The sequence below is a fragment of the Eptesicus fuscus genome, chromosome 2, assembly GCF_027574615.1.
Source record: "Eptesicus fuscus isolate TK198812 chromosome 2, DD_ASM_mEF_20220401, whole genome shotgun sequence".
NCBI lineage: Eukaryota > Metazoa > Chordata > Mammalia > Chiroptera > Vespertilionidae > Eptesicus > Eptesicus fuscus.
The window spans coordinates 84,567,425-84,592,701 of record NC_072474.1 but is presented as its reverse complement, the minus strand read 5'-3'; the positions used below and the strand labels follow the sequence as shown (position 1 = coordinate 84,592,701).

The 25,277-nt window shown below is 41.4% G+C and overlaps 1 protein-coding gene across 2 annotated transcripts in view; it reads right to left on the bottom strand.

The window, feature by feature from the left end:
• Window positions 1-1,026: 1,026 nt before the first annotated feature.
• Window positions 1,027-25,277, bottom strand: part of KDR (kinase insert domain receptor) — a 43,462-nt gene continuing 19,211 nt past the window's right edge. Inside the window, exons 14-30 of one of the 2 annotated variants that reach the window (XM_008140318.3) lie at window positions 23,876-24,022; window positions 23,405-23,536; window positions 20,953-21,059; window positions 20,395-20,530; window positions 19,967-20,071; window positions 18,505-18,618; window positions 17,837-17,925; window positions 17,082-17,235; window positions 15,084-15,181; window positions 12,693-12,815; window positions 12,426-12,537; window positions 12,074-12,173; window positions 11,552-11,657; window positions 10,342-10,493; window positions 5,175-5,274; window positions 4,584-4,669; window positions 1,027-2,888 (exon numbers count right to left, since the gene is read on the bottom strand). In XM_008140318.3, the coding sequence (XP_008138540.2) occupies window positions 2,666-2,888; window positions 4,584-4,669; window positions 5,175-5,274; window positions 10,342-10,493; window positions 11,552-11,657; window positions 12,074-12,173; window positions 12,426-12,537; window positions 12,693-12,815; window positions 15,084-15,181; window positions 17,082-17,235; window positions 17,837-17,925; window positions 18,505-18,618; window positions 19,967-20,071; window positions 20,395-20,530; window positions 20,953-21,059; window positions 23,405-23,536; window positions 23,876-24,022 (2,084 nt within the window). In that variant the 3' untranslated portion in view covers window positions 1,027-2,665. The remainder of the gene's footprint in view (window positions 2,889-4,583; window positions 4,670-5,174; window positions 5,275-10,341; window positions 10,494-11,551; window positions 11,658-12,073; window positions 12,174-12,425; window positions 12,538-12,692; window positions 12,816-15,083; window positions 15,182-17,081; window positions 17,236-17,836; window positions 17,926-18,504; window positions 18,619-19,966; window positions 20,072-20,394; window positions 20,531-20,952; window positions 21,060-23,404; window positions 23,537-23,875; window positions 24,023-25,277) is intronic. The other variant, XM_028143815.2, reaches the window with a different exon arrangement.

Here is a 25,277-nt window from a genome sequence, read left to right as displayed (position 1 = left end):
GAGGTGGTTAGGGGAGATCAGGTAGGCAGGCAAGTGGTTAGGGTGATCAGGCAGGCGAGTGGTTAGGGGCAATCAGGCAGGCAGGTGAGTGGTTAGGGGTGATCAGGCAGGCAGGCAGAGTGGTTGGAGGCAGTCAGGTAGGCAGGCAGGCTAACGGTTAGGAGCCAGCAGTCCCGGATTGTGAGAGGGATGTCTGACTGCTGGTTTAGGCCTGGTCCCACAGGGATCCCTGCGGGATCGGGTCAAAACCAGCAGTCAGACATTCCTCGAGGGGTCCCAGATTGCGAGAGAGTGCAGGCTGGGCTAAGGGACCACCACCCCACGAATTTCATGCACTGGGCCTCTAGTATTTAATAAATGGTGTTGCCATTATTGACAACTGCTTTAAGAAAACAAAGCTAGACCTCTATCTCACTCCATATACAAAAATAAATCCCAAGTGATTTAAATGTAAAGAAAAAAATGAAAATTTAGAATTTGGGGTTATTCTAGAATTGGGAAGACCTTCTTCAATAAGATTAAAAAACCTAGAAGCCATTTAAAAAAGATAAGCATATTTGACTAAACATTCCAACATCTTGTATAAAAATATCACAAAAAATAGGGATACTCATTGGTGTCAATGACTTGTTAGATAATTCCACTTACTGAATTCAGGCAAAATTAATCATTGGAAATGACATCATTGGATCTGATGCCCTGACACTAAGTCTAGAGTAAAATATTATGGGACACTATCCATATGCTTCATGCTTACCTGCACTGCCTGGGTCTGGCCACCTATCTCTGGGTCTCTCACCCTTTAATTTTCATGGTTGGCCACAAATACTGTTAGGGAACTCAGCACATATATCTCCCAGTCCATATTTTCAGACTCCCAAAATTGTTTGGGATACAATGAGAACACATGTGTGCGTGAGTTATTAGTGTCCTGAAGAAGCAGAGGGGGAGTCAGGAGCAAGTCTATCTCAAGCCAGAAGTATATGCCCTCAAAATAGTTAGGATAATATTATAACATTGTATGTTTTTACTAAGAATACATTTATTGATTTATAAAGTATATAAACATTTTATGAAAATATCCTTTATAAGAAGAATAAGGGAACAAGTAAAAATGAAAAAAACACCACATAAAAATTATGTCTGATTCCCCTCCTTCATTTCAGAAGTGAGAGAAATGATAGATACAGTCAACCTTGCAAACTGATTCCTTCAAGTTTTTCGGTGTTTTTTATATATATAAAATGGCATCAACTGCTGAAAGCATTATGACCTTTGTTATGCTACATACACTGATACAAAATGTGAATAGTACAAAGTTCACTATATATAAGGTTTTAATATATTACATTTGTTTCTACATAAACAGACTATAAATATATGTGCCATAGCATGTTTTAGTCATGGTTCCCAGCATCTCACACTATGGTACCAAACGAAAAATACATTTTGTTTTTTTAAAAGGAAACAACAAGGGAAAAAACAGTAGAAATAGCTTTACATGTTAAAAGTCTACACAATACAATAGGTGTTGTTATAACTTTGGCTATAAAATAATTTTGAGATCTGACTAATAATAATTCAGAGAGTAAACAAACCAAATCAGCGTTGACTAGGGTGTAGAGTTCCAATGACTGAAACACTGACTAGTCGGGGTGAACGGGAGGGGGATGGCACAGGAGGCGAGAGGAACAGAAGGGTAAACTCCTTTCTGAGGCCTTGACACCACAGCTTGACACTGAACCTGCTGCATTCAGGCTCAGGCATATCACGTCGGGACAGATATGTGGGTATTCATCCAGAAGAAACCCGAAGCTGGTTTGTACAGTCAGAATTCTTCAACACGACAGGGGGCCTCTTCCGAATGTCCTTTCTTTGTGGTGTCTGAATAAAGGATCAGCCTGGGAGACAAGGAGCCAGAGCTGCATCATTTCCTTCCTGGGGCTTGGCCAAGAGACACGTAAGAGTCCGGAAGGAACTCTCATTAGGAGGCGGAAACAGCACAAGGAACTCTCATTTAGCCCAACTGGAACGATCACGCAACCTTCTAAAACCAGCAAGTTCGTCTGAAGCCTTTACATTCCCTTGCAGACCCGATGCTCACCTCCACCAGAGCCAACGCCATGCATTTGCAGGCTCCAGTAGGCTCTCCGAGCAAGCCGACATCTTCCTTTCTATCAGTCCAAACCCCACATGTAAGTCTCGGCTCAGGACCTACATCCTAAACAAAGCTTCTCAGATGGCCTCAACCCTAACGGTCTGTCCCATCTTCAACACCAAACGCACTTCCACTGCCTGGATCAGCTCCTGTTTTACAGAGGTGTCAGCTCCCCGGGTATTGCTACTTCTTGGAGGACGAAGCCATTTCTTGAACTTCTCCTGTTATAACCTGTGGGGAGACCCTCAACAGGGAGCATCATACATGCTTGTTAAATGAATGAGAAAGAGAATAGGGTCAACACTGGGAGAAGACACAACACATTCTTGGGTCACAGGCATCTTGTCAGGAAATGCCTAGGGGCTGGCTCCCTGCAGTCTGAGGTCCTTTTTTAAAAAAATGAAAATCAAATGTGGCTACTTCCTGGTGGTGGAAAGAACAACACTTGAAAATCTGAGCAGCACCTCGCATGTGATTTCCAGGAGTAGGGGGTTTGGGCGCCTCCTTTTAAACAGGAGGAGCGCTCAGTGCGGTCCCAGAGTCGGGCTGGAGAGTCTGGGCTGCACTGCCAGCCTGTGGTCCAATCTCCATCAGCTTTAAAAGTTCTGCCTCCTCGCTGGAGTACACGGTGGTGTCCGTGTCATCTGAGTGATACCCGGACTGGTAGCCACTGGTCTGGTTGGAGCCTTCAGATGCCACAGATTCCTTGCTTTTGCTGGGCATCAGTCCACTGTGGGAAAAAATGGCAACTGCATAAGTTGGCAGAGAGAAGGCATTTCTTTGGCTTCTTACCCAAACCCCATTACCAACTCTATGTGGGCTATAATCTCCCTGGAGACACCAGCCCCTATCTCCCCCACTTGTTAATCAACCTATTGGCTTTACTCAGACATTGTCTATTTTCAGTACTAGCATGAATTTGTCCTTGCAGATAAGTCCTCTTATTCAGGTCCGAATCTTTCAAGCCTGAGATGAGATGAAAGGCAGTTCTCCTGACTTATGCAAAGGCTCCAACCAATGGAGCATTTTTATGGCCTTGTGGAGTGACAGGTTTGTATACAGTGATAGGAGCCAAAGGGACTCCTTCATGATATAAAAGGAAATTGGGATGTTCTGAAATTCCACTTGTGCTTTCCCCACATTGTCAACTAGGGGATTACAAGGCATGTGTATGGTGTCAATAGAGTTCTCGAGCAGCATTAAACTTTAATAACTTGAAGTGTGTGTGTGTGTGTGTGTATGTGTGTGTGCAATCAAGCCAGACATGTCAGAAACTGCTTTTTTACTCATCAAAATCACATTCTTTGGAAGGACTGAGGACCTGGATCACTCAGCAGCAAGAAGAGAATGTTTTCAATGGTGTGGAATCATGACAGATGATAATTATGTCAAAGCTGAGACGTGTAGGCTGTATTGACCTAACCTAAAACGTCAAGATTTACATTTCTCAAGCCATTCTAAGATGTGGGGTTTCCCCCTCAATAAGTGCTTTACCAAGTTATTCATGTTAAAATTTGCAAAATGGATTTTATTAACTCCATCGTATATGGCTTAAAAGTTATTTCAAATCACTAGAAATGCAATTTTTTCTCTCAATCCAACCCCAATAAAATAAGTTTAGTGTCTCAAGCAATGGCATGGTAACTGGCACATAGTCATTGCTGAATAAATATATTTTGAATCAGTGAATAAAACATGATTGGCTCTCACAATTTCTTACCTTGGCCTTAAGGCAAACAAAATAGCACAATTGCACATTTTAATGTGTGTGGTTTTTTCAACATGAACATCACTCAATAACCCAGGGGTGTTCCCATTTTATACAGATTATAAGTAGCTAAAAATCTTCTCTATTCTTTCTTAGAACGAACCCACTAGCAAATAAATAACTACTCTGCAGCCTATTATTCTTTTAAATACAGATTTTCATTTATTTGTTAGGCACATCTATTTAAAACAACTACAAGTTCCTAGGGAACTACATGGAGAAATAAATATTCAAAACTAAAGTTAATATTTTTCCCGCAATTATGTAGGCAAATTCAGCCAATAATATTTAAGTATCTTAAACAAATTGATATTATCTTATTTATATGTCACACTTCTTAAGAACAGATGCAACATTTATATACACGTTTGAAAATTCTTCAGAGTCCACAAAGATTTTAATAATGACCTCTTTGTTATTTAGCCAGTACCAGACAAATCTTCTAAAAATCCTCTAATTTATTTCAAATTCTTTTTTTAGACTTACCACTTATTTCAATTGTTTTATTTGTTTAAATTCTTTATTATTTAGGTTGATGCAAATTTGCCCAACCAACAAAGACACAAAACATGAAAACTCTGCACCTACATTGAAAGTTCTAAGCTCCTGCCTACAACTCCTGTTGAAATCTGTCATTTCTATTTGGCTGAACCTTACCTAAAAGACGGAGCTAATTTGTTTCTGTCTTCCAAGGTTTTCAGCTCTTCTGATGCAAGAACCATACCACTGTCCGTTTGGTTGTCCTTTTTAAAAGACAATGAGATGGCACAGTTGATTGAGTGTGTACACTAACCTACTACTTAATTAAACCGATTTCTTAACCCATTTATCAGAAAACATGTTCCAATGTTCTGCAGAGGGAGCTAAAGGTGTCATAGCCAGAAACTCTGCAAGATGAAAGAAGGAGCAACTGCATCCTAGAAGTAGACCCAGACAACGGGAAAAGGAGAAGAATTTAGGAAGAAGAAGCTGAGGGGCCCATTTCCATCCCTCTTTTTCAGTGATACCATTTACATTTGAGTGTAACTAGGCATGAAGGTAGAATATCTTGAACCTTGAGCCAGGAGCTTTACTTATAGAAAAAGCAAGGGGGCCTAAGTTTCATTTCAGTAGTGACCTCATGACACAGACCCTCAAGGAAAGCCTTATAATGAGCCTCCAAGACTCTCATGCTTAGGCTAATATTTATTTAGCTAATGTTTCGTCCTTTGTATTATTTCTAAGACTATTTTTAAAAGATGTACTTACATCTGGGATTACTTTTATTTCTGGTTCTTCCAATGGGATGTCTTCAAATGTTTTTACACTCACAGGCCGGCTCTTTCGCTTACTGTTCTGCAGATACTGACTGCAAAAGAACAAATATTTATATTTTAGTGGTGGTATATTTGGCTGCAGATACCTAAGTTCATTATCTTTCAACCACAAGTTTAACAGTGACCTTCAAAACATCCTTTGGAAAAGAAAAACAAAACAACATCTTTCTCTGCTAGCACACATTGAAGGCTTAATTTCCTGTGAAAGTCCATTTAAAAGTATAATCTAACTGAGGGGCCTAGATGAGCCCCTGTTCCTTTGAATCATACTCCTAGGTCCAGGGCTGGACTAAAGACAACAACAGCAAATTAAGTGATCAACTGCCTTCTGCTTGGCTTCCTCATTGCATGCAACTGCTCCACTGAGTTCTTGCCGTATCACGGAGTGTTTCACAGCTTCCTGGCCACGTCCTAGGAAAATGTTTCTAGATAATGTCTACAGAGCAAACGTCCAATGGAAGATGAGTAAGGGAAACACCTTCTGAAGATAATCACCTCTGTCTACATATAATAGCAGCTTCGTGGGTAGACAGGGGTGGGCTGAGTCTCACTGAGCCCTATTTCCAGCCCTCAGAGTTGCTGGTCTTAGGAAAGGGCAGTGTGGTTCAGAGTCACGAGATATTTTGTCTTTTTCAAAGTCTACACAAACTTGGGAAAGTCATAAATATTTCTATGCCTCTGTTGCTTCATCTTTAAAATGTATTGGCCATTGCCTTCCCTCCATCAATCAGAAAGATGAGTAAAGAGGATGAATGAGGTGGTAAATAATGGTATATGGTAAGTGTTCTTAGAAAGAATGATGTTCTGTCAACCAAAGCTTCTTTTCCTCCTTTGTATTCAAAAGGGTGCCAGTTTCCCTCAGGAGCCCAAAGACTGGGACTTGTCAGACAATATCTCCTGTGTTCAGGGGGTGCTCCTTCCCTGCCTTGTGACTTTGGGTGAGTTTGAGCCATCTGGTTAAAGCCACTGACAGCCTGAGTGGAGAACAGGAGAGTCCTTTTCACAGAGAGGGACAACAAATTCACTCTTCACTCTTTTCCCAGTGTGCTTTCCACCATAGGCAACCTTCTGGACGTACTAACTTGCGTTTCCTTATGTTTTCTGTGAATGAGTGGAGTGAGGACTCACTTGGGCCAAAGGAAGAGACTTGAAACCGAGTCTCCCTCTCCTGCCCCAGGAGGCTGGTTCTTCCTCCCACAGAGAGGAGCCAATGAAGTTCACAGTGACATCCTCACTCAGGAACCTCCACAAGAAACAAGACGTGATATACATGGAGACAGAAAAAGCCCCCTTCTCCTAAGTTCAGTCCCTAAAAGTGACAGTTGCTAAAAACTATTGGAAGCATAGTCAACCACTCATTCACTCACTCATTCAGGAATCCCTTCATGTGCCAGGCACTGTGCTAACTGCTCCTCAACCATTGTCACATGGCATCTTCACAAACGGCACCTCTCTCTAGGGTTGAGGAGGGTAAGACCAGAGCCAGTGAGACCAATGAGGGGGCACTTCCACTGATCTGGGAGAAAGAAGAAAAGCCTGCCTCAAGAAAGGTGATGCTTACAGGATTTGGAGAAGTGGACAGATTCAAGAGATAGTCAGGATATAGAATCAACTAAAATTGGTGACCCTGGGCAATAATGCAGCGTCCTTAGAAAGGGCAGCTCCTTGACTTCTAAGCCCAGTAACTCCAAAGGTCGATGGCCCTTCACAGTTAAAAAGTCATTTTCATGGATATTGCTGCATTTGCTCCTCCCAAAACTACAAAATAGGTTGTGTGAGTGTGTATGTATGTGTGTGTGTGTGTGTGTGTGTGTGTGTGTGTGTGTGTGTGTGTTATTTCCCATGTGGAGATGAGGCAGCTAAGACACAGGGAGGAAATGGCTAGAACTGGGATTCACACTTTGGTATTAGACACTAAAGCCCATGCCGGTGTTATTGTTTGTTGTTGTTGTTTTTGTTGTTGGCTTTGTTTTGTTTTGTTTTGTTTTACCCTGCTCTATGTTAACTCCCTTGGAAAAATATCAGGAAGGAAAAAGAAGAAGAGAGCAGTGCATATGATTGTTCGAGTTTTCATTAAGCACCTAGTATGTGCACCGCACTGCTCTCTCCCATGTGTGGCCAGGCTGTGTGATGAGACTTGGTGGGGAGAAGGGGTCTGTGGGGTATAAGATAGACAAAAGATGGAAAAAAAGACAGTTTTGCTTCGAGCTGTCTAAAATCAGAGCCAAATTCAGAAACCTCTAGCTAGCAGACTGTCCCAAGCATCAATCTTCAAGGAACATTTAGTCATCACCAGCAATTAACCAAAATGAAGAAGATGCTGTGTGCCAAAACCTTCTTCTGTGAGAGAACTGAAAAGAAATCTTTGATAAGCTGCTTGGAGTGGGACGTGAAACTACCAGGGGAAATGATGGAGCAACCGCAGATGGTCCCCAAACTGCCTTCAAAGAAAGATGAGTGCAATTAATACGTGTTTTCTTGCAAGAAGCATGCGAACTCGGGGCCAGAGCTGATCCGCAGGGGAAACGAGAGACAAAGCTAAGTCTAGACACCGGTGGTCCTTCCTCCCCACCCTTCCCCCACACACCTCTTAGCCTCTCTCTAAATAAATGCTGAACACATATTTTTAACCAGGCAGCAAATCATGAGGTTGGCTCCCACAGCGATGCCTCTGTCCAGCTCTATTTATAATGCAATGGAATTGAAAAGTAGAGGGAGGAAGCAAGTGAGAAAGACTCCTCAGCTTTTCTACTTGACTGGAAATTTGGGAGAGGAGGAAACAAGTCCGCTGAGAGGTACCCCAGCCTCGGCTCTCTCTCCCCAGGGAAGCAGAACCACAAAACGAAGTGTGCCGTGTGCAGATGCCTCCATTCCGCCTTTCTTTGAACCCAGATGATTAAAATGTGACCGTGGAGTCTTATTTTTGTAAAAGGAGAAAAGGTGGAGGCGGTTGGGAGGGCATGCAGACAAAAGATTCCAATTTCCATTTTATTTTTCAAATTATGGCTGGATAAAAGAGAAACTGAACTGGAAAGACCAATTCAAAAATCACAGGCAGAAAATAGAAGCCAGGCCTGCGCTTGGAGTGTGATGTCACATTTGTCCACGCTTCTGGGGATAAATGTTAGCAGCCCTGTCTCAGATCCTGCACTGCGTTTGGCACTTCCATTACACAAAGATGACTTCATCCGCTCTCAGCACCATATGCAAAGTGCCCACGCGAGCCAAGATGCTGCCGACTTGGTCCTCATTCCCCCCCGGTCACAGAAAACCTAAGGAACAGACTTCAGGATCAAATGGCTTTCTGATCCACGAGAAGGCAATAGTGTTGCAGGAATAATTACCACACCAGGAGGCCAGCTGAACTTGAACGAGGACTTTTTTTTTTTTAACTCAGGAGTGGAACTGTAGGCATTCATTCCATTGCTCATTCTCTCTGAGAGCCCCTCTTTGGTGAGGGAGAAAGCAGCGCTGAGTTTGATATCAGAGAAACTGGATTCACCCTGGGGATGTGATTTTAAGCAGCTCACACAAGAACTATAATTTATGGAGTGCTCCCTAAGTGCCAGTGTATTCCCTTGGAAATACGTGATATCGGTAATTCTCAAAACAATCATTTTTGAGCACCAGGGATCTGGCCTCTGTCACAGTGAAGATCTGCCTCAGGGCACACAGCTGCTAAGGGGCTGATCTGAGTATCCAAGCCACTTCTATCTGGATCTTGAATCACAATATTGTATTCCCCACAGGTAATCCCTCCGAGCCTCACGTTGAATATCTACATCAAAAAAGGTAACAGTTTCGCCCTAACCGGTTTGGCTCAGTGGATAGAGCGTCGGCCTGCAGACTGAAAGGTCCCAGGTTCGATTCCAGTCAAGGGCATGTACCTTAGTTGCGGGCACATCCCCAGTAGGGAGGTGTGCAGGAGGCAGCTGATCAATGTTTCTCTCTCATCAATGTTTCTAACTCTCTATCCCTCTTCCTTCCTCTCTGTAAAAAATCAATAAAATATATTAAAAAAAAAAAAAGGTAACAGTTTCTACCTTGCCTAACGCTGAGAGTTATCATGTGTGCAAATCTGATAACATAAGGAAAAGCTGTTTGAACAATGCCATGAGTTCTTGACAAAAAGGAATAGGCAGTTCACTTGTTGGCCTCCAATCACTCTGAGCTTTCCTCTCTCTCAACAGAGTTTCCACTGCCCAGGGCGATTCCACGGCACAAACTGTCCAGGTGTCTCCTCATCTTCTATGTGGCAACCTGGCCAAGGGCCTCAGGGCCTGTGTCCCCCCCTGTAGCCACAGCACAACACCAGGGCAGCTTGGGCCCGTGCTGTCAGGGGGTCCAGTTGTAGGAGGAAAACACCCAAAGTGGTGCGAGAAGAAACAAAGCCAAGGGAAGGAGTCCTGGGCTTAGTAAAAGGCAATTTTCATATCAGAATGTAGAAAACCATACCAACGTTTTCCTCAGGCACAGGTGCTGGGAGACAGAAAAAAGAAAGCTGCCTTCGGAGCCCCTTTACAAATCAGGGTAGGACTGCAGTGCACGTGTTTTAAATAAGCCCAGAAGTCTCATTATGCAAATAAAACCCTGAAAATCAGACTTGGGAGGGGTTTCTGAAGACGTGCTGTCCAGTCTAATTCAGGGCACATCCCCCTGGCACACTGCATCCTAGCCCCAGAGGCATAAGTGTGTTTTCATATACGCACAGAACTCCTCCTTCCTGCATCTTTCCTGAGCCATTTAATTCACATTAATAAAAGAGTACATGGGGATAATTTAAATACAGATGTCTTTGTAAAATTGCTCTCTCTTTCTGGAGATTAACAAACTGTGGCATTCCAGCTATTTGCAGCTGCAGGGCTTACAATTCTGAAAGGAAGAGCTACGGCAGCAATGTGGGCTACAGATGGGCGGAAACACACCTACCCGGGCCCTCTTCAAGGAGCACTTCTCTTTCTATTAGCCTCAGGGCTATGGTTTAATGTAGAAGTGGCACGCAGCAGCTTTATGAAATGTCTTCCTCCCACCCCCTCCCCAAGGTGACCTTGAAGCGCCCCCCTCCCCCATATACAGGGGACGTTGGCCATATATAGTACCTGATTCCTGCTGTGTTGTCATAATGGAATTTGGGGTCACACGCTTCCTCTTCCTCCATACAGGAAACAGGTGAGGTGGGTAGAGAGAGTCCAGAATCCTCTTCCATGCTCAAAGTCTCTGATATCGGAAGGACAATGTAGTCTTTGCCATCCTGAAACAATAAACACAGAGTGCTATTGTTATGGCTGCAGTCCTCCAAGGGCCTTTTCATGAAAAAACAAAGGCCGAGGGAGCTTCTCGGTTATGGGGTATGTTGCCTTCATGTCGGAAATGTAAACCTTTAAGACAACATTAAAAATTCCTTGTCAAAACAAAAGGGCACTTGAAAGGGATGTGCGCATGAAAGTATATGCAAGGAGCTCATGAATAAGCAGATGGGTAAGGGGACACAGAGCACTGTGGCCACAATGAAGGCCAGGCAGGCTGTGGGCACAGATGCAGCAACAGAACACGCAGGGCCTCGCAGAGCTGAGAAATCATTTGTTCACAAAGCCCTACCCACACAGGCCAGGACCTTTAAAGGGCATGTCGTCCAATTTTAGCCTCTACATTCCAAGGCAATGGAAAAACTGATCGCGGTCTAGAGAAAAGCAATAAATGTGCGGGAAAACAGGTCTTCTAAAAACAAAGGTCACCCAATTTAACATTATTTCATCAAAAGAAAGAAATAAAGGGCAAGATGATACCTTTAAATGGTTGGAAGGGTTATGATAAAAACAGATTTGACCCATCGTCCCCCAGCTGTTCAAAAGAAAAGCAGGAGGAAATTGGCTTCCATTCACTGTAGTAAGAGGTGTTGACTGGAGATTAACTTTCTAGTGGTAAAGGCTATAAGTCTAAAATCCTCCTATGGAAGTTATGGGGGCCTCGGGTTTTCACTGGGGAAAAATAAAGCCATGTGTTTTTGCCTGCAGAATATATTAAAAATTCCTTGAAATTTCATCCATTGTTGATATTCTTTACATCAACTTTACAAATTTGTTGTTGTTGTTACTTTAGAAGAGCACCTGAAGGCTTAAAAAGATGCATTGGTAGGAATAAGAGTGGTCTGCTCCCAGGATATGAATTAGGACAAAAGCTAAAAAGAATATAGCTTCTTATTCAGTGGCTGAGAATATAGCATGGTGGCCATGATAAGGTCTAGGCAGTAGAGAAGTCCTGGACACCAAAGTACTCTTTACAGAAGTTCATTGGATGGAGGTCACAAACCTGCTGAGCATTAGCCTGTAACAGATTTCCCAAATGTTCCACCAGCTCTGAAAACGTGGGTCTCTGATTGGGCTCCCCATGCCAGCAGTCAAGCATGGTCTGGTACCTAGAGAAGCAAAACACTGATGTCATTAACTGCCTCTTTCCTCCTGATCTGATGCTGAAAATAAGCACTTGAATGAGTAAACAGTTACAGAAAGTCTACCAGGAGCCAAGATGCTCAATAAGGATACATAAGACACTTGGTGCTCCCCTATACTTGGAGCATCGCGTGTGCACAGAAAGGAAAATTACAGATTGAGATATAATTTAAAAAAAAACAACTAATAGAATGGTATAGATATCATGCTGTCATTTCAAGAAGAAGAGATAGCTTTGTGCTTGAGATTTTCAAGGAAGGACTACAAGAAAGAAGTAGGACACAAACTGGGCCAGGAAGGAGGTGCAGATAATGCACGTCTTCTAGGCAGGGAGAACTTGTGAGCAAAGAAAGAGAATCAGAGGATACTTTTAAAGTCTTACATTTCTGGTGTGGTATAATCAGGGGCCCTCATTCTAGTGCCTTCTTTCAATCGCCTACAAAATTCCTCATCAATCTTTACTCCAGGATATGGAGAAGCACCTGGAATAAAATAGGAATGGGATGTTTCTTATTTGATTTTCTCAGATAGAAAGCCCCGAACCTGCTTCTTGAGCATACTGATCACCTATATATTTTTCCTTTCTTTTTTTTTTAAGAGATTTTACAACACAAAGCTTGCGAGTCAGTTTCACCCAATAAAGGTTGAATACAAGACAGGGAAAGGTGATTGCAGGCCACTGATTTATTATTTTATTTGGAGCCTGGATGGAAGGACCAAGAGAAGTGACTTACCTAAGGAAAATATTTCCCAGAGCAAGACACCAAAAGACCACACGTCACTCTGAATTGTGTACACTCTGTCAAAAATGGTTTCTGGGGCCATCCATTTCAAAGGGAGGCGTGCCTAAGCAGGTAGAAGACAAGGAATCAGATTCCAACTTAGCAAGTGTCTAAAAGGAAAAACACTTCCTTTACTCCTGAACACAGGTCCTGAAGTTTGCAAAGAGGAGTTTGAATTCTGCAAATTAAGAGGTCACTGGGTTCATCTTTGAAACTTACATCTCCTTTTCTGACATAATCAGGGTCTTTGTAAATATCCCGGGCCAAGCCAAAGTCACAGATTTTAACCACGTTCTTCTCCGACAAGAGGATATTCCGTGCCGCCAGGTCCCTGTGGATACACTGCAAAAAGAATCGTGTGTGCTTTAGGTCTCAGCACAGCTGATCTTTTCTACATCTGCTGTGACCTCATGCTTTAAAAAAACACACACACAAAACCAAAAAAACAAAACACAACCTACATCAGAAAACCAACTGATTAACAAGCACCGGGTTAATATCTTTTATCAACACTTCAGGGGAAAAGTCTGAGGTTCGTTGAGACACACATCTGCTTATTCCATAAACAGCCCCAGACTTTGGAGTTAAATAATTAAGTTATAGTATGATGAGGGAGTCATAAATAGACTTCTCTTGGACACAATTAAGAATGTGTTTCTGGTCACATCCACACATCCCTTTTGCCCGGCTCCGTATACAGTTGAAACATGTTATTCTAAGGGACGCCCAGAATGGGGTTTATTTTGAATGAATGCACGGAAACCAGAAACAAGGGGCTCTCACTGGTTTGGTGCCTTTGTTGGTTTCCCCATTCCATATGTAATTGAAGCTGGACTGGCACTGATAAACAGTTCCCAGTGGGGCTCATCCTGTTTTCAAAGTGTAGGGTTATCATAAAGGTCTCAGCTTCTCACTAGCCAGGTTGATTCTCTGGTGCACTGAAAAGGAAAACCAACTCTCCTCGGCTTTCCTTTTATTCTTTTCCTCTCCCATTTCTCCCGTCTCTATATCCCCCAACTTCATCTAACTTCCTACTACTGAGAAGCTTTAGCTCCACCTGGTCGAGTTGTGAGAGAATCAGAGTCAAGGGGAACATTTTTAAATGAATAAAAAAAGGCTTAGATGCGAATTCTTGGGCCAGTGCAGAAGTGTTACTAGCCACCCTGCACCTCACACCTAACGTCAGTGTAGTACTTCCCTCTGAATGAGGCATATTTAAAAGCACATCATCTAGCATGACTGAGCAACAGGAGATTCCAAAAAACAGACAGCCCTCCCTACTTTCTTTCCAACCTAAGAGCGTCCTTTTTTAGCCCAACAACCAAGTGATATCCAATAAATCACTGGGTAGATGCAAGGGAAGCTAAGGGATCTCCTTCCTCCCCATTCCCTGCCCAGTCCCTGAAAGGAGCCTTGACTAAATGGCAGGCTCTGGCCTTAAAAAAGTAATTTTTAAAAATCAGAAGGGCAAAGGGCCTTCGTCTTAGGGAAAATCCTGTAAGACCCGGCTTCTCTCCCTTCCCTGTGGGAGGGAAGACCAGAGCTCCCCTCAGATATACCTGAGATCCTGAAGCTCTGAAAGCTGACCTTTAAATTTCAGAAAAATGAGTGGATTAGGAAGTTTACTCTAATTTAGAAAAAACAAAAAGCAAATAAACAAACCAAAACACCCAAAACTTAGTCTTTCTTCTCCCAGGAGGCTGCTGCAGCAAATGCATTTCGACAACCAACAATTTTTCTTGACACTTAATTTGAACTTTTTTTGTGTGTAATGTCAAACCAGCTGTTGTACCTTGTTTCCAGAGAGGTGACTGCAGCCAACCTTGCCCCCTCCCTGGTGTTTACAACTTTTGGAATATTTGTAACTTGTCACGTCCCCACCTCCGCCTTTGTTTGGCCTACTTTTCTAATTTTAGCTCTTTTAATCTCTCTCATCTGAAGTCTGTCCTTCCTGGTTTCTAATTATACTACTAACAAATACTTTTTTGATGGATGGTGATGGATGTAAAATAAATTAAAAATAAACGTATCTGCAAGGCTCAGTCCCTCACCTCTTCCAGGTCATTGCTCAAATGTCATATACATATAAAGCCTTCCTGGGCCACTTTGTTTAAAACTGATGTACACAAACATAGGAGCATGTGCACACAAATATGCCACTCCTACACACTCCATACCCTTCCCACTTATTCTTCCCCATAGCACTTACTCCCATCTGACTTACTATGTATTTTACCTGTTGGTATTTACTGTTTGCTCCACCCGTGAGAATGCAAACTCCATGAAGCTACGAAGTTTTGCCTACTTGTTCAGACAGTATCCTTAGTGCTTAGAAGACTGCTTGCACTTCGGAGATGCTCAATAATCAGAGGCTCAAAAATCACATAAATTAATTTCGTACAATCTCTATATCCCCTTAAAAAGCAAAAACAAAACAAAACAAAACAAAAAAACAAAGGGGGGGGGGGCCTCCGCAATAGAGTCTCTTAATAGTCCCAGGAGTAGTGGATGAATTACAGTACCAAACAAACACCAGTGCCTGGCACTGGAGGTCTTATTTCCAAATCTATGAACTGAAGAGGCACTCTGTTTCCCCTTGAGCTGTCTTACCTTCCGAGATGCCAAAAACTCCATGCCCTTAGCCACTTGGAAGCTGTAACAGATGAGGTGCTCCAAGGTCAGGAAGTTCTTGTACAGATCTTCAGAAACTGTCAGAAGGTGCAGGGGACAGAGATCAGTATTTCCACCAGAAGCTATTTGTTCATACGTTTGTTAGAGGAATCTTCATTTCCTAACTTGGGAGTTAAATTTCGGGAAATATAAGAAGAAAGAAATTGCCTCTTTCTTCTGTAAATTTGCTGAATACCAGTATTATTAGCCTTCATCATACCCCTTAGCAAAAATAGTTTTTCCATTTCAGCCAAATTGAGCCAGCAAATCCAGGAGACAGAATAGAGGTGAAATTGGCACAGATAACAGGGTGAAAGAGGACTTTTTCAAATGTACTGTTCTAAACTGTTGTGTTTTTTTCATGTACCCAGAGGGGTAAACAATAGTTTCATATCAAGAACTCTAAAAATAAAACAACAATATTCAGGGTCACTGAATCTTTTCTCTCCAGGCTTTGTCCTGGGACAAAGAACAAAGGTCAAATTATAATCTACAACGGATAACTAAAAATACCAGAAATATATTGACTTCTCTCACTTTCAATATGAGAAAGTGCTGCAAACACAATAAACCTGGCCTACAAGGATGCTTTCTTCCTTCAAGGATATGAATGAAAGATGATAGGAACGTGAAGACAAAGGACAAATTTACGTAAATTGGTGGTATTTACATCCGTGCAACTGGTACAAATAAACACTAAGACATTAATGGGTGTTTCAACATCTCTTAACTTTCATCAGATAAGATAAGACATGGCTACTTTCCTGGAGACAATTAGCAAAGTAAATGAAAAGTCAACTGTAATAACCTTGTAAGTATTAAAAGGGCTTCAAACCATTTTCTCAATGACTTTTTACACTTAGACCCAGAGAGCTGTCTGTGAATAATTAATGAAAATCCTTCATTTTCCAAATGAAGACTTGGAGGGAGAATCCTACACTCTTTCTACTCCAACTTACTACCTCAATCCTTTGGGTTTCCATCTCACTGGCTACCATGTTGTGAGAGAGAAGGATAGGGCAGAGATGGCTCCACTCAGGGTGGGTCCAGTTACGTGAGGTCTAGACAACCTTCCCATACTCTTCTAGACCACCTTCCAGCCTCACACTGCCTGCTAGGCTTCTAAGGGAAAGAAGTTGGATTTCAGTACTACCTATGGCCTCAGGTCAAGGGAAATAGTGAGCGTCTCCCACTATTTCATGACTAGATTACTTAGAGCTCATGCCTCACGAGGAGGCAGATGTCAGGAAGCCCTATCTCTACATCCATGGAGCTCCCTCTGCTCCTTCTGAGGGAAGAAGATATTTGGTGTATCCTGGAGTCAGAAGAAGTCCTGGAAGTGCAGCTGGGAACACAGCACCACTCAGAAAGAGCCCTACGATATCCTAGGAAGCATAACTGGATAAAGAAAGGTGAATTTACCAAGACTCCTCTGAGGAAGTCTGGATGAAAGGAAGACTTGATAAGCCAGGTAGGGTGGCGTAGAAACAACAGATGGCCCTTACACTGCCTTGGAGAAGGTTGGGTATTAACTAGCTGAACTTCTGCTGTGCTGGTGAAGTAATCAGTGTGGGGCTGAACTGCTTTGGGCAACAGGGAGGCTCCTCAGCCACCAGAGAGCCTCCTTTGCCCTTCTAGAACATAGCTCTGAGTCTCTCCTGCCAATATTTTAAGGGCATTGGTTTGACAGTTGCCCACTGCTTAGTGCTCCTGGGGATTGAGATTTCTCAGGCTAGCCAGGCTTTGTCTTACAGCCTAGCCTGCTGCTTATTTAGACTTCCACACTTCACCTTTGGGAGACTAACTGGAGCCAGTCTAGAAATTCAAATATTAGGTAGTATTGGACTTTTCCCTTGGCAAAATTTCTCGTTACACCCTGTCACCTTGTCTGTTCTTACAAGAGCATGAGTGAAGTGTGGAGAAAGCAATGGCTGGTACCTTCCTCCTCCTCCACATCACTGAGGGATTTCTCCTCAACAAATCCAGAGCTGGCTGAGCTCTGGCTGCTGGTGATACTGTCCAAGCGGCGTTTAGGATCCATGGTTATTTCCCCAACGTATTCTTTTCCTGGACGGTATCGTGTCCCTTTGGTCTGTAAAAAAAAACACACACACACACATGAACAAACTCCTTGACTACAAAAGGGATCTCTAAAATGTTGTAAGCTTTGGAAACAATTGTAACTATTAAAAAGCAGACCAGAATGACATCAATGTCAAGATTATGAAGTCTCCAGGCTAAAATTTTAAACAAGTGTTCTATATAATAGATTTTCTTCCACAAAGTCTAGCTCCTTCTTTTTAGCTCACAGAGCTAAATGCCTTATTTCAAGTTTCACTCAGACACACTTCTAATATTAGAGTGCTCTTTACAGAGGGATTTCCACTCACCAGGGTCAAATAGGGGAGAGAGAGAGACTAATCCAGAGCTGGCCCTATCTGTAATTACGCCCACCTTGTCCCCTCCTCAGGCCCCATCTATAACGGGTCAGTAGATTAAAGTCACAAAAATAAAACATGAGAAGATTACAGCCCCCAGAAGGTAAAAGAGGAAGTTACAACACCCAAGAGGCAATTCAAGAAGATTCCCCACAAGTTTTTCACAGAATTTTAACCAAAAAAATTGAATCTGTACCACTCTGAATTTTCCTCCATTTTACAATGTAGCCAGAGTTGAGTTAGGAAATGACATACCTTGTAGGGGACAAATTCATTTCTCTTGCTCCTTAAGTAAGTTGATAGGTTCCCAAACTTGCAGAATTCCACAATCACCATGAGTGGGCCTGTGGACAGCACAGAATGTCAAGAAAGGAAAATGTTTTTCACTCCTGTCTCTCACTAAGTGTTTAACATATTTTTTGAATCAGAAAATATCATAGAAATGCTACGACCTCTCACTGGGGATAAGATCATAGGAATCAGCTGGTCATAATCCCCTTATATTGTAGCTTTGCTTTTTCCAAAAGGCAATTCCACAAGATTGACAAAAATAAAAAATAAAAACCCACCCACTTGCTTTTCTATACAATCACCTAAGACGACTCCATTTTAGGGGAAACTACTGTTACGGTCCTTTGTTTTTAATTTTTGGGGGGAAGTTTCTTTTTCTCACCTAAACACCTATTGCACAAGTAGCAAACTGCATTATAGTTATGTGACATTTTTTAACTCGTAGAAAGATCCAGAATTATTTGTAGTGCCCACTTAACCTCCATGAAATATATTTGTATGCATCTGGAAATCTGGCAAAGTATCCTAAGTTAAGGAAATCAAGGCCATGAGAGTGGAGTGGTTTCCCTCAAAGACCAGCAGAGATGCATATGCCCAAATGGGGCAAACCAGAACCACCCACCGATACTCACCTCCGGGCTTGGTACAGGCGCCCAGAAGATTGACCACATTGAGATGATGGCCAATATGAATGAGGATCTTGAGTTCAGACATGAGGGCTCGGTGTTCACTGTGTGTTGCTCCTTCTACAAATACAGGGGGAAGAGGGAAATCAGAAGTGTGGGCATTACCTTGGGAAGACTGATGAAGCTCTGCAACTTTCCCTCCAGCGATGATACAACCGTAGCCCTATTTGCAAACTAGTGCATTCCCCTGGAAGTCAAGTATAAATTATATTTTCTAATTCCAAATCAAATTCTTCCTTTAAGTGCACTCAGAATGTTTGATATTTAAAGGAACCCATTGTGAACTCTTTTGCAAAGTGGAGAATACATCTGCAAAAGGAATTGTGCCCAGGTTTTCTTGTTTTGTAAAATTGGATTTTCATATACCAGGTTTACTATGCTTCTTGGGGCCTGATTATTTCGTGCTTCCTCGTAAGGAAGCAATACCATGGATTAAATATCCTCATGTGTTCGGGGCTGTGCTGAAGTTCCCGCCAATCTGTGCTGAGCAGGAAACTTAACAAGGGCCAGCTGGCAAGGCCAGTTGGCACACGAGGCTGATGAGGCTAAGACTGTAAGTTTGATCCAGCACCAACCAGTACACTTCCCTGGAATTCACAGACATGGTCCACACCTCAGGTCCTGATAAGCTACCTCAAAATTACATATCCCTTTGGCCACAAGAGAGAACAGGCAAAAGGAGAGAGATGGCTTGGAAATGCCATCAAGACCTATTGACAGAGGGTAGGTAGCATCATCTCCATCAATAAAAGCACATCACAACTGGAGCAAAGGGTTTTGTATACATCACCTCCCCAAATTAAAATGGCAAGACCAGACTTCCATTCCTATTAGAATTAATAATTGTTCACAAAGCTTTTAATTTTTTAAATAGCACCCATAATCCTTTTATCCTAGCACACCATCCTTATTTTTTATATTATCTTTTATATGTGGAATATTTAACATATTCCAATTCTAGGGAGCTTGCTGTTTTTTGTACTCTACTATATTTATTTATTACAGCAAATTTATTTCCATGTTCTGATGGTCTATAATTATCTTACTAATGCACCATAACAAAGTAAGAAACAATTTTTATGTAACCAAGGTGTTTTTTTTCCCCCATAGCCAGGCCACTCACTCAGTACAGTTGTGCAAGCTGTGTTTTGCACAAAGACTCCTGGGCAAGGTGGGGAGGGGGGTTGCTGAAACTCATCCCTAACTTTGCCTCCCTGGCCATGTACCCTGGCATGAAGCTATAAAAGAGGAACTTTATTTCCAATTTTCACAAAGGTAAATAAGTTGACTGCATGCTTGGCTAGTGGGTCCACCTAACCACAGAGCCGCTGATACAAGCCTTCCCATCATGTGTAAAGACCAGATGAAACAGATAGAGGGTTACATCACCATATAATTTTGCTTTTACCTTTCAACATTTTGACGGCCACTGTCTTGCAAGTTGCTGTCTTGTCGATTCCAAAGGCATCCGCTTCAATCACTTGGCCAAAGGCACCACGTCCAAGAGGCTTACCTACAGTCAACAGTGACAGCAACAACAAAACAGATCTGGGCTATTACACCACCAAAGGGATATGCAGAGATTCCAACTAGGCACAGTGACCAAACATTCCAGTTTAGCATGAACAGTCCAGTTTACTCCTTGTCCTGGTTTTATTGTTATAAGGGACCCTACTTCTAAGTGACTAAAATGGTAATTATTCAAATTCAAGCAATGAAATGATTATTTCTGAATTAGAATCCAACATTTGCAAAGACTAGATTTGTCACCATCCTAAAGAAAGACGAGATGGCTTAATAAATCCAGTATTAAATTGATATAACTTGAAAGCATACCTAGTTTCAGCCGGTCTCTGGGGAATTCCCATTTGCTGGCATCATAAGGCAGGCGCTCACAGTGTTCATCCAAGGGCAGTTCATCTGGATCCATGACGATGGACAAGTAGCCTGTCTTCAGTTCCCCTCCATTGGCCTGGAAAGCATCACTCCTTTAGTCACACACACTCTTGTTTGGCTGTTGTTTTGTGTGCTTGTTATTGTTTTGATAGAAGCCCCATTCCCGATGTCTCATTTTTAAATAAAACTCACAGAGTTTGAGAGTAGTCCCATTATAATCCTGTTTCCAGTGTCCCCTCAACCCCCAAATAAGCTCAGAATTAAGTTATTAAATTTTAATTACACTAGACAGTCCAAGCCCTCTTCTCCTCTAGTGGTTTCTATCAATTAAAGCCCAGTGTTCAGCCAAAAGAAAGTGGGCAAGATGCTATTGTATTGAAATAAACTGTGCCCATTGAGCCAATAACAATGGGAAGAAGCAACTCAGCGAGCCCTAGTCAGCTTTCATTAATCACGAAAACCAACATGCGTGGGATGGAAGAGAAATTATTTTGTTACCCGCTTAACAGTCCGTAGAACAATGACAAGAAGTAGCCAGAAGAACATGGCAATCACTGCAGTGCCTACTAGAATAATGACTTCCAAGTTGGTCTTTTCCTGGGCACCTGGAAAGACACAATTGAATGAGCATCAACAGCTGGAAACTCATACCTTTTGATATAAGATGACTAAGCTCAACTCTAAAGCAGGATCTCAAGCTTACCAACATGGAAAAATCCTGAATAAAAAGTCACACACCTCTAACTTGGATGGAGTTTATACTACTATTAATAGGTAATTTAAAGTTTGTAAAACTTTGCTCATGCAAACTTCCAACAATAAAATTCTGAAGTAATTAAGGGTAGAAATAGCAATGTCTTCAAAGACAACCATAGAAAGTGTTTGAAAGAAGAGAAGACTTTGATGGAAAAAAAAAGATCATGTTCTATAGAGAAGAAAAGTACTTCTACTGGGGGAAAGTAAATGTCTGGTTTTACTCTGATAATCTATGTTTTGATCTGTATAGTTCTGAGAAAGACTAACAATGGACAAACAAAATAGAAACAAACTCATAGAGAACATTTTAATGTTTGCCAGATGGGAGGAGGTTGGTGAAAATGGGTAAAAAGGGGGAAAAGATTAAGACATACAAATAGTCAATTATAAAAACAGTCACAGGATGTAAAGTACAGCCTAGGGAATATAGTCAATAATGTTGTAATAACTAGGAATGGTGTCACTTTATAAGTTACATCAATGTCTAATCACTGTGCTGTATATCTGAAACTAATACAATATTGTATGTAAACTGTAACTAAAAATTATATATATACATATATATACATATATATATATATACGTGTGTGTGTGTGTGTGTGTGTGTGTGTGTGTGTGTGTATAAAGAAAACTCTCAGGAAAGGAAAGAGAAGAGAAAAAGCTAAAGGTCGACAAGGAAAGCTGCAGAAGCTCATTGCTCCAGAGGACAGCTCTCAATGGGAGAAATTGAGCCCAGAAGATGCTTTCTGCTAAGAGTGATTAGCAAAAAGGTGATAAGGAAGCAATTATCACTTCGAGCCCCAGTGGATGAGGGCAGCTTGCATCAAACCGGCCACAAGCTGTGAGTGGCCCATGGCAGCCTTAAGAAGGCAGAAAGACAAGTAATTAATTAGTTAGCAAAACAGGAGTTAACAGTTGAGAGGCAAGCACCAAGAATGCCTGGAAGTAGATTGTGTTTCCCTGGTGGATGTACTCAAGTAATTCTCTATTTATACTTAGAGATCTGAAAGCTCATTTATACATGGTAAAAAGTTCAAAGATTCAATTGTCAATATAAGTTTGTGTATTAATATTCCCATAATAACATTTGGGAACTTAGCAGGAAAATTAAAGATTTATCTCTTCCTTTCTTAGTATTTTCCTTGGGTGAGAAGTAAATCTAGTCCCTGTGCCAATGTTACCTACTTAGCTATTGGTAACCAGACACAACCAACTAACCGAGGTGAGGCAGAGCAAAGGATAGACATGGATGTCTCCATTAGAATGTCCCCCAAACATGAAGCACTCTGGAAGTGACAAAATCACCATGTCACTTGAAATCTCTATTTCATGCACTTGAAATCTTTACTTGCGAGTGCAATTTATGAAATGGCAATAAGCCTAGAGATTTGAAAACAAGTCACGGTATTAAGATGCAATACTTGGCAACAGAGATTTGATAGATTAAAGGGACTACAATTTGGACTTTGAGAGACAAGTTAGGATGAGTTCATAAAAATCCATCAGTTCCTCCACCTGTCACCACCCTTATTTCTTCCCCTTGCATACCATTCCTTCACCCGCATAATATGCTTTCATTGTCCCTCTGATGTGTTATTAACAAAAAAAAGAGGAATACACTCCTAAAGATAAAATAGTCTGTCACAAATTACCTTTCCCATCTGAGAAAATGCCTGATTTCACATCATTCCTGCATACACAGACAAGTTTCCTTTCAAGTTCAGATAAGAACCCCAAATTTTTCATTTCAGAAAAGCAATGGTCTATTGTTCACAAATGAATCTTAATTGTTTTTAGTCCAATGAAAACCATGAACATATTTGTGACTATTTGGATAGCATTTATTTTCATGACTCAGCAGTAATTCTAATGGTTTTCCCAATAAATATAGAAGTATAATTCCATAATAATTTCACTGAGCCATTCAAATAAAAAAAAAGAATCAGGGAAAGGTGGATATTCTGCCTGCCTGGCTAAGAATTTTTCCACCATAAGAACTGCAGGGACAGAAATGTGATGCAAACAAAATGAAAATAACAGTAATTATGTTGTCTGATTAAAATAATATATACTTGTAATAGAAAATTTACAGAAAAGAATATTTAAAAATCAACTACAATCTTCCCACCCAAAGTGTATAAGAAATAAACTAATTTTTTAAAACCATCTGATGTGTCTATGAAGTCCCACTGACCTTCTATTATGAAAAATGCCTCCACTTTTGCACATCCAAGAACATTGCATGCCTGGCAGGTGTAGAAGCCTTCATCCTCCTTCCTCACCCTTCGGATAGTTAGGTTCCGGTTCCCATCTTTCAGTACGATCCCTAAGAGAGGAAGAACATTATGTCTTTTATTTATGATGTGGCCTAGTGAAGTTTTTCAGGAAAAAAATATTTTTTAATATAAATGCTGCCCTTTATTTTGGCTATCATCTAACTCCAAAGAGTCCATACAATCAACTGCTGACTCATCACACCTGGCTTCCAGGAGAATTCAAAAAGGCTCTGAATACTGTGATTCTGAGTCTATGAAATGAGTAAGACCAGGGACACTTAGATTGTTGTTTTTTTCTACCTCAAACAAATAAAAAAAAATAATATGATTTTGGACAACATCTCCAGGAAAATTCTGCAGCTAAGGAGAGATAGACATGTTCTATTCACCTGAGTCTTCCACGAGTGTCTCATTATCTTTAAACCAGGAAACCTGTGGAGGGGGATTCCCAGACACTGGGCAGGAAACTTCGATGGTTTCACCAATACTTGTCGTCTGATTCTCCAGGTTTGCTGTCATCATGGGTGCCATGCGCTCTTTGCACACAGAAAGAAAATAGAACATTTAGGTATAACTTTTGAAATGGTTTGAGTATTAGTAAACTGTTATACCATTTAAACTTAGTAAACAGTACACTGTTGATTTACTAAGCTGAAAACACACAGAGGGTGATACCAGTACCGTTGGTCACTGAGTAAAGTGAAATGAATCAATAAATCAGGACGGTTCAGACAGATTACTGCATCTCTTTGAACAATCATATTAGTGATTCAAGCTGGTAATCACTTCACAGGATAAAGGTTGTTGCCTTTATGGATTTTTCTTCTAATCAGACATGGCTTCCCTCCCAGGAAAGTTCTAGCTGGTGTCACCCTAAAATTCTGCCATGCTTCTCTTGGAAATTGCAAAGCTTCAGTATTATTCAACAAACAAAGAGTGCCTTGTATTTATTTGGTACAAACTCATTTATACCATTTCTGTTGTTTACTCTCAGTCCTATGATGGGCAGGACAGGAGTATTAGCTATATTTTACAGCTGAAATAACTGTGATTCAGGGGGTTAAACAACTTGCCCACGTCTTTATAACTAAGCAAAAAGGTGAACTAATAGAATCTGGTGCACCTAAAAGTCTGGTCCAATGCTATTTCCACTAAAACACAAACAAAACACCAAAACCCTAAGGAAAGTCAAAGACTTAAAGAAAAGTAAGCCCATGGGTATTTGTTTGCATGTACAGAAAAATTTTAGATTTACCCTTTACCTATAAATCACCAAAGTGCTATGGAAATATCTTATTCAAACCAATTAAATATCGGAAGGAATCATGCTGGAAGAATCTAAATCAAGATTTAGCAAAATGAGATTACCTCAACAGTGAACTACACTGGGGTTTAAGCCAATTTCCTGATCTCTAGTCAATTTCTAAGAATACGTTTTGGGAAACAACGTAGGAGTCCTTAGGGAAGCAAACCAGCTCATTGTGAGCACATATTTCCTGGGCGTGGCAAGGCCAGGAACCCCTTGCCCATCTCTTTCTGAATTCTTCCAGTAGCTTAGAACCAGACCAGTTACCAAGGTGAACAGAAAACATGGTGTGTGATGTGTTTTGAAGAGCCCTGGGATGATTTCATCCAAAAAAAAAATCTCTTTTTTTGACACCTAAGACTTAACACTAGCGAAACACCTCCTAATGTCTGTCCAAAGATACCTCTTAAAATATGCCAAGGCCTCTGAAGATATGATTCCTCTAAAACATTGGGATGGATTAGTTTACATGGGAAGTTTTTACT